Source organism: Rhamphochromis longiceps, linkage group LG22 (genome assembly GCF_057381845.1).
Source record: "Rhamphochromis longiceps isolate RC_006_pf linkage group LG22, R_longiceps_female_GT1.1, whole genome shotgun sequence".
Taxonomy (NCBI): Eukaryota; Metazoa; Chordata; class Actinopteri; order Cichliformes; family Cichlidae; genus Rhamphochromis; species Rhamphochromis longiceps.
Window position 1 is genome coordinate 5834126 of NC_140577.1, and position 10965 is coordinate 5845090.

The window sequence follows — 10965 nt, forward strand, 5'->3', positions numbered from 1 at the left end:
ACTAATTAAAACAAACTCTCATCAACACAGTTTAAACTTTACAGAGAAAAAACAGAAACAGACTGAGATGCTACACTCTGAGTCCCTATCTAACCTGAACTTCTATAAACATATATAAATAGGACTACAGGTTACACGCCTATATACATAATATATAGGCACATACAGTATTTAAAGCTTAAACTAATCATGACAGCACGGTGGTTAGCACTGTTGCCTCACAACAAGAAGGTCTTGAGTTTAATTCCACCATCAGGCCAGGGTCTTTCTGCATGGAGCTTGCATGTTCTCCCTGTGTTTGCGGGGTTCTGCGGCTTCCTCCCACAGTCCAAAGACATGCAGTTAGTGGGGATAGGTTAATTGGAAACACTAAATTGCCCATAAATTGCCGAATGGTTGTCTTTGTCTATGTGTTAGCCCTGCGACAGACTGGAAACCTGTCTCTTGCCCTAAGAGAGCTGGGACAGGCTCCAGCAGCCCCTGCGACCCTGAAAAGGAGAAGTGAATGGATGGACTAATCGTGCTCTTTATGATTTGAGAGATGGGAGCTGCTGATTGGTTCCCATCATCAAGTGGCTGCTTTAAAAACCCTCTGCAGCAGTTGTTCCCTGGGAGTAACTGACATCAGCAGCAAACCTGTCCTTGGCCTCCAAACCCTTAGCGACAAATTGTCATGTGTGTCTTCAGTGAACTGTTGGGTTTGTATATAGTGTTGTAGATACTCTTTTAGTGAAAGCTACTGCCTGAATGCTAACAGAGGTCTGTGGTCACATCTTGTCATTTTGTCTGTGTCCTGTTTTCCTTCTCTCACCCCAACCGGTCGCAGCAGATGGCCCCGCCCCTCCCTGAGCCTGGTTCTGCCGGAGGTTTCTTCCTGTTAAAAGGGAGTTTGTCTTTCCCACTGTCGCCAAAGTGCTTGCTCATAGGGGGTCATATGATTGTTTTTCTATCTATCTATTATTGTACGATTTACTGTGCAATATAAAACGCCTTGAGGTGACTGTTGTTGTGATTTGGCGCTATATAAATAACATTGAATTGAATTGAATTGAATTGAATTGAATTGAATTGAATTGAATTGAATTGAATCTCAGAGCTTACAGTTTATTTGACCAATAGGAGGGGAGCAGAGAGAAAATCCTCCATCCAACTTTTTGTCTACTAAAAACTGACATGTGAAAATAAAATTGATAACAAACCAAAAACCAAATAATAAGACAGCATCCAAAGTCCTAATCAGGCCCCATCAAATCTGAAAGCCCTCATCATATCATATTATCGTCCTTCTCACACTACAGGCTTACTTGTGGTAGCAGGCCAAGCTTTAACCTCACTACTATAGGAGCGTTCCCAGTTTGGATTGCAGAGAAAGACCTGCTCTACTTTTAAGATTAGACTTCCTCTGTTTTTATAAACCACTTCTGCATCTCATTAAACTGTCTCCTGTGTGTTTGGTCCCTCAAAGTCACTGCTGCTGTCAATTAGTGCTAAACAATTAAATTAGTGTGAATGGAACATTTTTAAGTTTTAGTGGTTGAAAGTTGGATTTTATAGAAACTGAATCACAAAATCCCAGATGTTTCTAAACGCCTGTTCATTACTCACCCCCTGTTTCATTTAGGCGCTGCTTCACAAATTCAATGTTCCCTTTGAAGATCTGCTCATCCGCAATGGATGCCCGAGTCTGTCTGTCCCAGTACAGAGCTCCTTCACTCTTTGCCATCCAGTCCTGCTTGGGACTCTCTTTTTTTATTTTACTGTCATAGTACATGAATGGCTGCCCATCTAACACGCCCACAGTCACAAACTCTGGAAAATGTGGAATTCCTGATGATGCCGTGTAGAAGTACTGCAGCAAATGTGTAACTGTGGCACAAGAAAATAACACACAGAGGAGCATACTGGCAGTCTTTCTGGAACATGCTCCAAGTTTAATCCTGGGGTGTTGCAGCAAGGGATAATCTGGAGAGAGTTAACTTGAACTCTAAGTTGGTTACTGTGGCAACAGGTCCATCATACACAGTTCAGCAGTTTAATGTCTGGCAAAGTACAAGGATTGGCCCCTTTGTTGCAAAACTGCATAAATCTGAGAGTTTCCGTGACTCAGTTTATTTTATGTTAGTGACTGTTTAGTTGGCTCCTTTGCCTTTTTCTCCAGCATTAAAGCTGTGATTTTTAGCTCAGTTCTGTGTTGCAAAGTCATTTTTGGGCCCACAAATCTGCCTGTCAAACATCTACATATATGACAGAGCACGTTTTTCAGCAGATTGAACCAGAGGATGAGAGACATGATAGCACCATGCTAACACTGTAATATTTTTTTCAATTTAAAATTAAAGCAGAATAGATTTAATTTTTTAATGAACAAAGAAAGTGCTTGCATAATCCAGGCTTGATGTTTAATCTGTTAATTTGTCCGCATTTATTATGTTGGCAAAGTGTGAGGAGGTAAACTTAGAATAAAGACCTGTTCATTTCTCCTGAATTGGTGCCACATTCGTTAGGAAAATGAATCATGTTGTCACAGAAGACTTTACACTGAAAGCACCTCTGCAGTCTCTTCTCTTGGTGTATTTAAATGGCAAATAGACAAACACCTATCATTCACTCTTATTTTATCCTTAAATGTAGTTATTTTATACAAATGGAAATCTTTATACGTATGCTCCAAGTTATATAGCTTGGTCATCTTTTGATTAGGAGCTTTTAATTCTTCTATAATCATAGGTAGCACATATGTTTTCATCTATTTCCTTGTGTCTATCAAACAAACCCTGCTGCGGCTTTTCTGGTGTGACTTTGATACAAACAATGAGGAAATCACATCAGTTAAAGGTACAGTGGCAAGCCTCGCTAATTCTGTTGGTGGTGTTTTGCAGAAAGGTCAGTCACAGTGTTAGAGCGCCACCACTGGACTCAAGCGGCACTCCATTTCCACCTCTTTCTGTGAAACCACGTGATCACTCTGTTAAGTTTCGTTTTTGTGTTTATGACACCCGATCTGGTTTGATTTGCAAGCGTTGGCGCACAAACGGAGAGCAAAGAATAGGGTGTTATCTAATATATGTGCCAGGACGTTAAGGCTTCTTGTCTGACTTGTTCTGCAACGTTCCTGCAAAAATAAAGAAGTGAAACAATCAATTGACTGAGAACCTTCACAGACAAACAATCAATTATTAACATCAACATTTTAGACAGGTCAGAAGGACATACATTTAAAAATAAAGTGTACAGCTAACTTCTAATCTGTAAAGAACAAGTTACTAAACTCACATAGATTAGTAATTTATGATGAATTCTGTATGCATTAAAAAACATAAATAAAAAAAAGAACTTCTATTACTAAAACCAAGGCTTATACACTCAGTATGCTGCTTTTACAATATAAAAACAAAGGTTGTATGTTTAGATTTAAGACTTTTAATTTTTTTCTGTTTCTCTTGTCCTCATCTGACCGCTGCCCTCAGACTGGGTTATCTTTCTGATGCCTTGCTGCCACTAACGTAGCAAGTTACTCCACAATTTGCCTTTGGTTAATTTTTAGTCAGAGGGCTCCATCTAGCGGCGGGATGGCAGTAATCCTGAATGCAATTTTGAAGACGTATTCTTCTAAGCTACTGTAAAATCTTTGTTTTTAGGCTTCCGGGTACTTTAATTTTTCAGATACACATTCACTCTTATGTCAGCTAATACTGATATATTATAAACTTATGGCGTGTTTTTGTGTTTTTCCTGGATAACTGTCGGACTCGTCTGTATGTGAAAGTGAAACTGAACTTGATCTCGGACTTGAAGGGGAAAACCAGCCAACTAAACCTTGTTTAGTCCGTTTGATTGCAGCTAAACGAGGGGACCTGTCTGTGAGGAAACACGGATAAACATGACGGAATTATCTACCATCTATAAACTGTCTCTGATCGCCGTTACCTGCTTTATTCAAGGTAAGCTAGTCGAGCTCATTGTTGCTCTGTTGGTCTGACAGACAAAAATACATCTATGCATGCTGTATTACTAATATTATAAACCGTACATGTAAGAAAACCTTTTTTATATGCATGGAAGTCATCTATCTGTTCAATAACATATAAAAGTTGCAAAACAGCTGGTTGAAAATGTCAAAAAAAACTTGGACAATAACGTCAAGTTTAACTCTAAGAAAACATAGTAAAGTTCATATTTGATGACCCTTTTACAAGCCGAATTTAAAATAAAGCCCAAATGCGTCTTAAAACGTGTAAGTGAATGTTATAGGTGTATGCATGATTACGTTTAACAAAAATAACATAAATTTAATACGTTTTTAACATGGAGTTCTGCGTGAAACCCCGAGCGAGTGGTGCACGTCTATTTTCGTGCCCAAAACGTGATCGTCTGTCCAAAAGTGATTTCCGGTATTTGCCGAAAAGTGATCATCCATATTTAAACTGCTGTAAATGACTTGTTGACCATTAATATGTGAACGAACGTAGAAGCTGCAATCACTTTCTGGCAAAGTTATCCTACATTCAACCAGTTAAAAAGTGTCACGGACATTAAAAACGTCTTCTTTTAGATGTATATGGCCATATCGTATATGAAAACTATAGTCTATTTACAAATACAATCACCAACACCTGAAATCACAAATTAAAGCAGTGCTGTCTTCACTTTAGTGATTTAGACTGTGCGATATTCACAGTAAACAGCTGGAGACTTAATTTTTGGGGAAAGGCAGATGGGCTGTTGTCTGTTTGCTAAATGAAAAATAAAAAAAAGGAGGGGAGTAAACCAAAAGCAAAACACTGAAGGGGTGGAAACAGTTAAGTACAATATTTATGGGTCGCCTGACAGAACTGGACTTTTACTTTTAGCTGTCATTTTAAACTGGACCTCATGAAACATATTACGCTTGATTTAACTTTCTGTTTCAATAATAATTCCTATAACTGCCTTGTTTATTGGTTGAGCTTGAAAAGACAGTTTGCACAACAATAATTTTCTGAGTGGATGATGTCGAGAAACGTAATGGCATAATATAACGTGGTCTGATATTTACAGAGGTTTTACTACCCATTAATCTCCTGTTAAACTTTTGTTTGAAGCCTGCAGCAGCAGCTGTCCGGTGTTGGAGTGCTGGTTTGTGCAGGAGAAGGCGGGACGAGGAGGAGGTTTAACTGGAGCTACGACCCAAGAAAAATCCCTGCTTCACATCAGAACCGAAGCAGACGGCCAGAATGACGAGTCCCAGCGCGCTCCTAAAGACATCAACCCTGAAAGAGTCTACTCTGTGATCGGTAATGAGTAAAATACAATCCAGCTTAGTTAAATAAGTTCTGCAGCTCGATAAAAGTCATATTTTATCAGAGTTTACGTCCACTTTTTCTTCTCCTCTCTCTTATCTGGATGCATTTACATCTGATTGAGTCCCAGTATGTCTGAACCATGGCTAGCAGATTTTACCGCTGCTAAAGCCTGAGGCAGATACTTAACGTCCAACATGACAATAAAATTAGCTCAGTTAACAGAAAGAAGTCCATTAGGCATAAAAATGATTGAAAACCATAATTATTTACATGAGAACATTTTAGATGATCTGTTGAAAATAAATGAAATGGTTCGGCCGAAACAGTCACACTAACATTTCATCATCTATGATGGCTCCATTCCTTCATTTTGACACAGCAAAAATCCCACTGATGGGTTGATCACCTGACTATTCAATAATAGTCAGGTGATCAACTGACCTCATATTCGTGAACACACAGGGTCGCCAAACCTCCAGTACAGGGGAAGGCTCTTACCTGTTTCCTTAGTGAAGTCCAGGTGGTGACTTTCTTTGTCTGGCAGTGTGTAAGAAACATATAGATCAAATGTTCTTCTATAAAAAAATCCCAGCTGCTCGTTTTAGTCACGAAAATGTCCTGGTGTTTAAAAGTTACTGCACATAAAGTGTGTATTTAGCACATTAGTCTGGAAAACATGTATTTCCTAGGTTGTTAGTTTGACTCCATCATCATTTCTCTTTGAGAATATTATGTAAATATTATGATTACGTAACAATTTAGATAATAAATCTAAACATGTATTCATAGCAGCTCTGCATGTTTCTATATTTTTCTTTTTGTATTTTTATGGATTCCATCATTGGACAAAGCATCTCTTTTTAAGATTTATTTGTTATGTATTTTCACATGTGTAGGTTTAAAGGCATATTTGTTTAGGGGCAGGTATGTAACACAAACCACCCTCCACAACGTTTACAGCATAAAATAATTTGCCATATCTGTCCCATGTGGGCCTCTGAATAAGTAATACTGAGCAACATGTACAAAAACTATACAAAAAATATAAAATGAAAAGCAAAAGAAGAAAATAAAATTAGGTAAAAATTGTAATTCCGCAAACTGTGTTACTATGTGGGTCAAATTATTCACTTAAAATTATTTACACACAGCTGTTCATCTTATTTTCTTTTATTTATAAACAGATCGAGTGTCTCAGACATCTTACATGTTGTATAAGCGTGACCTTTGACTCCTGTTTCTCAGACCCAGCTGGCACCCTCTGCCACCGCTCGCTCAACCCTCCCAGAGGCTCTGTGACGAAGCCCCAGTGTGAGATCAACCCCTTCCTGCCGCAGCCCTCCAGCCTGGACTGGGTTTCCTCGCTCACAGAGTCTGGCCTCAGCCCCGTGTACCTGCAGGCTGAGTGGTTTTCATCTGCATTTCAGGGCCTCAACGAACAGCTGGGCATCTCTACTATCACCCGCGCCCCCACAGGATCTAAAGAGCACAGTGGTAAAGATTTGATTTTAACCAAACACATTTATATCTGGGGGTTCACAGATCAAAAAATTGATTGGCCGACAATTATAAAAGTTTATTATCTCACGTGTGTCGGTCTGACTCTGTTTCCTCAGTGATCCTGAGCGTGACGACTAAAACGGTCTCAGTAAAGTCCAGACTCGGGGAGCCTGTGCAGCTGGACTGCGGCTTTTGGATCAACCCTTCCTCTCCTCTGTATGGGGCTGGATTCGCCGTCGAATGGCGGTACCAGTTCAGAGGCCGCGGACGGCTGATTCTGGCTTACGACGGGAAGACTGACCGCCTCGCCGACACGCAGGAAGAAGGAGCCACGCTGGACTTTGATGCTTTGCACGAGAAAGGAAATGCATCCCTGCTCCTGCAGGAGGCTAAAGTGCTTCACTCTGGGACGTACATCTGCACGGTGTATCTGCCACACCTGCTCGCTCAGGTGGCGCTGGACCTTGAGATTGAAGGTGAGGAAAATGTATTTCTGGAGCATTACGCACATGTTTGCCTCACTGAAATAAGCAGATGTGTTTAAAATAAACACTCAGCTCTGTAAAAACTCCAGATTTAACTTTTAACCTCATCTTGTTTTTCTGCTCCTCTCTCCACCCAGAACCGCCATCCCTCTCCATCCACCCCTCCACCCTGCCCCTCGCTGTTCCAGGTCAGACTATAAACGTCCAGTGTGAAGCGTCCGGCTTTGCGCCCCTCCCTGTGGAGTTCAGCTGGGAGATTAAAGGTGCCGACGGGAAGTCCAAGACCCTGGATTCATTCAGCGTAACGGGCCACCGGCAGGCCTGGGACCACACCTTCAGCCAGACCTCCCGGCTCGAGATCGACACCTCTAAGCTGGACCTGGGCAGAGGAGGGGAGCTCACCTGTGTGGCCGCCCACGCTGGAGGCACGAGACGGACCAGCGTGACCCTCAATGTCATCGGTAATGTGAAACAAACCTGGAAGACAAGCAAGCAAATTAACAGCTCAGTTTATGTTGAGTTAAAGCAGTTTTTATACACCTGGAGAAGGTACTAATGATGAAATAGAAAGAAGAAAGGTAGAAACTGATATAAGAAAAGATATTACCACTAACAAAACACTTTCCTTTAAATGTGGCTTATTAGGTTAGTATCACATATAAATGACTAAATATTTAACTAATCTTGAAACACGTTTACCTGGATAACTTTTGAGTTACTGTAGTTTGACACATTCTTAGATTTAAGTAAACAGTTTGAATCACCAGCTTCTGGATTTAAAACAGTTTGATTTTGTTAATCACAAAGTAACCATGTGGTACCATTTATGACCCACTGTGATATTTTATTTCTAAAAAGATTTACTGCATCACAAACCTTCAGACTAACCTGAACTGTTGCATTTAAGTAATATTTAATGGCATTAGAACATTTTAGTATATCTGTTATAGATGAATGAAGCAGCACAGATATGATAAACACCATGAGAGCCATTAAAAATTGACTCCTGTTAGTACCTGAAATGACTCGGTTGGTGAAATAACTCTTAAAGGTTTAATATTGAAGTATATATAATACTGTGCAAACGTTTTAGGCAGCTGTAAACAAAGAATGCTTTTAAAAAAGTGATAATTATCTATTTTTATCAATCAACGAAATGCAGTGAATGAACAAAAGAGAAATTTAAATCAAATCACCTTTGCCTTCTTCTACACTTGCACAGTTTTTGAAGGAACTCGGCTGGTAGGTTGTTCCAAACATCTTGGAGAACTAACCACCGATCTTCTGTGGATGTTGGCTTCCTCACATCTCTCTGTATCTTCATGTAATCCCAGACACACCTGAGTATGTTGCTATCAGGGCTCTGTGGGGACCGGACCATCACTTCCAGCACTTCTTGTTCTTCTTTACACTGAAGATGGTTCTTAATGACTTTGGCTCCATGTTTGGGGTCATTGTCCTGCTGCAGAATACATTTGGGGCCAATAAATAATCATTTATATTTTTCAAAAGCATCTTTGTTTACAGCATTTTTTCACACCTGCCTAAAATGTTTCCACAGTACTGTAATAATAATTTAACTGACAAACCTGTTCAGATCAGATGAATCCTAACGATCTTTTTTCCTTTTCAGGTTTCAGTTCTCCGTCCATCGAGGACTCTATGGCGATGGTCGGCGTGGCGCTGGTGCTTTATGGGCTCATCAAGTTTGTCTCATGGACATTTACCAGCTCAGGTAGCAAATATTGACGCAAAAATATCGTCCAACAGTTTTAATGTGTATTGAAGGTTTTTTTAATCATTTCAAGCTGGAAAAAATCTTGTCACCTTTTGGATCAAATAAAAAAGAATGAGTAATATGTTTCAAAAAGTAAGATGTTTATTAAACTCTGTGTCTGACTTTTTGTTTTTTCATTTGTATTTTCTCTGTAAACAGGCTCAGCTGAGGCTGATAAACAAGATAAGGTAATGTCACTGTAATATTTACTGCAGACAAACATATAAATGTGTTTACAGAAATCTCTTATTAACTTATTTACCTACTGTATGTTTCATCACCCTGGACGTGGTGCTTCTTGGTGTTTCCTTTGAATTTAATTTTACAATTTTTTCCCATCACAGAAAGAGAAGTGAAGATGAAAGAAGGCAACTGACCATCAGTGGCATTGATCCACTCGATATGTTTGATGGGATTTCAGGAGGGGCTTTCCACATGTTCATGGGACAGATTTTTTCTTTTTCTTTTGTTTTTTTTACTGCTCTGGTTTGAAGGTAAACTTGTATGTTTTATGCTTGTTTTTATCAAATTTGTTTATTATAAAATGTTTGGATTCAACTTTTTGTTCTTTAGAAAGGGACAGGGATATCTCGAAGACGCTCAGTTCAAACACGTTTTTGTGATGTTTCTTTAATCTTTCTTTATAGAGCTGTGTGGTTTTGCCTTCCTCTGTTTATGGTTTATATGTCGTCACAAACACTGGAAAGAAAAACAATGAGAGGAAGTTGGGAGTGATGTGCTGAAACATCAGCTTCTGTTTTTTAAAGGTTAATCCTTCCATTCGATGTTCCCGTCTGTCTAAAAACCTCATTAACTCACGCTTTTTGGAACCAGAGATCGGACTGTATTTGTTGGTTTATAAAGAAAAGGAAATGCTGTTTTAATTAAGTAAAAATAATTCAACTAATAATAGACTCATTATTTTAAAAATAATATTTATAATAATAATAATAGACTGTTTAAATTGTCCGTCTTATTTTTGTTATTTTTGTAAATATGGAGATTGTATTTCTGTTTTCATATTATTTTTAGGTGTGTTTGTCTTTTTCTTCATCACATGCTTGCCCGGGATAATAAACATTAAACCTGTGACTGAAATGGAGATTTTACAAACAGAGCACAAAATTCTGCTGTAAGGAAGATTTTAAATTAGCAAATGATTTAAATGGACTCTGAATTTTAATTAAATAAAAAAAATCTCTTGAAACACACCAAATAAGTCCTCTTCTTGTTTAACACTCTGCTCTTATACACGCTTTAAACCACACATTCACTCACACTTACTGGTCACTTCATTAGGTACACCTTAATAATACTGGGTTAAATACTTTTTTGTCCTCAGAGCTGCTTTAATTCTACATGGAATAGATTCAATAAGGTGCTGCAAATATTCTTTGGAGATTCTGGTCCATATTTACATTTAGAATCACACAGTTTCCATGGCATGTCTCTCTCGTTCTGCTACATCCCAGAATTGCTCTATTCGATTGCAACTTGGTGACTGTGGAGGCCATTCATGTACAGTGAACTTATCCTCATGTACAAGAAACCAGTTTGCAATGTTTTGAGCTTTATGACATAGTGCATAAGTCTGCTGGAACCAGCCATTTAAAAATGGGTACACTGGTAACAAAGGGATGGACATGGTTAGCAACAATACTCAGGGAGCCTATGGTGTCTAAACAATACTTTGTAACAAGGGGCCTGAGGTTCATCAGGAAAATTATACCCCATCACCAGCCCGAACTGTAGACAGACAGGATGATCCATACTTTGATGTTGTTTACCCTAAATTCTGATCCTACCATCTGAATGTTACAGCACAAATCAAGACTTGTCAGAGCAGAAAACGTTTTTCCAATCTTCTGCTGTGTAGTTTGGTAAAGCAGTGTGGTAAAATCCAAGCAGATCAGCATTTTCT

The 10965-nt window shown here is 39.1% G+C and overlaps 1 protein-coding gene and 1 long non-coding RNA gene across 2 annotated transcripts; one reads left to right on the forward strand and one right to left on the reverse strand.

Moving 5' to 3' along the window:
• Positions 1–2767: 2767 nt before the first annotated feature.
• LOC146643232 (tapasin-like) lies at positions 2768–10734 on the forward strand. The gene is made up of 9 exons (XM_085396769.1): positions 2768–2835; positions 3826–3941; positions 5082–5273; positions 6528–6776; positions 6899–7258; positions 7405–7728; positions 8901–9002; positions 9204–9232; positions 9389–10734. The coding sequence occupies exons 2-9, from the start codon at positions 3881–3883 to the stop codon at positions 9398–9400; spliced, it is 1329 nt and encodes a 442-aa protein (XP_085252895.1). The 5' UTR covers positions 2768–2835; positions 3826–3880; the 3' UTR covers positions 9401–10734.
• On the reverse strand, positions 7639–8975 carry LOC146643233 (uncharacterized). Its single transcript, XR_014909384.1, has 3 exons — positions 8857–8975; positions 8464–8729; positions 7639–7744 (listed from the first exon to the last, which is right to left on the reverse strand). It is a non-coding gene; the product is annotated as an uncharacterized LOC146643233 (long non-coding RNA).
• Positions 10735–10965: the final 231 nt, after the last annotated feature.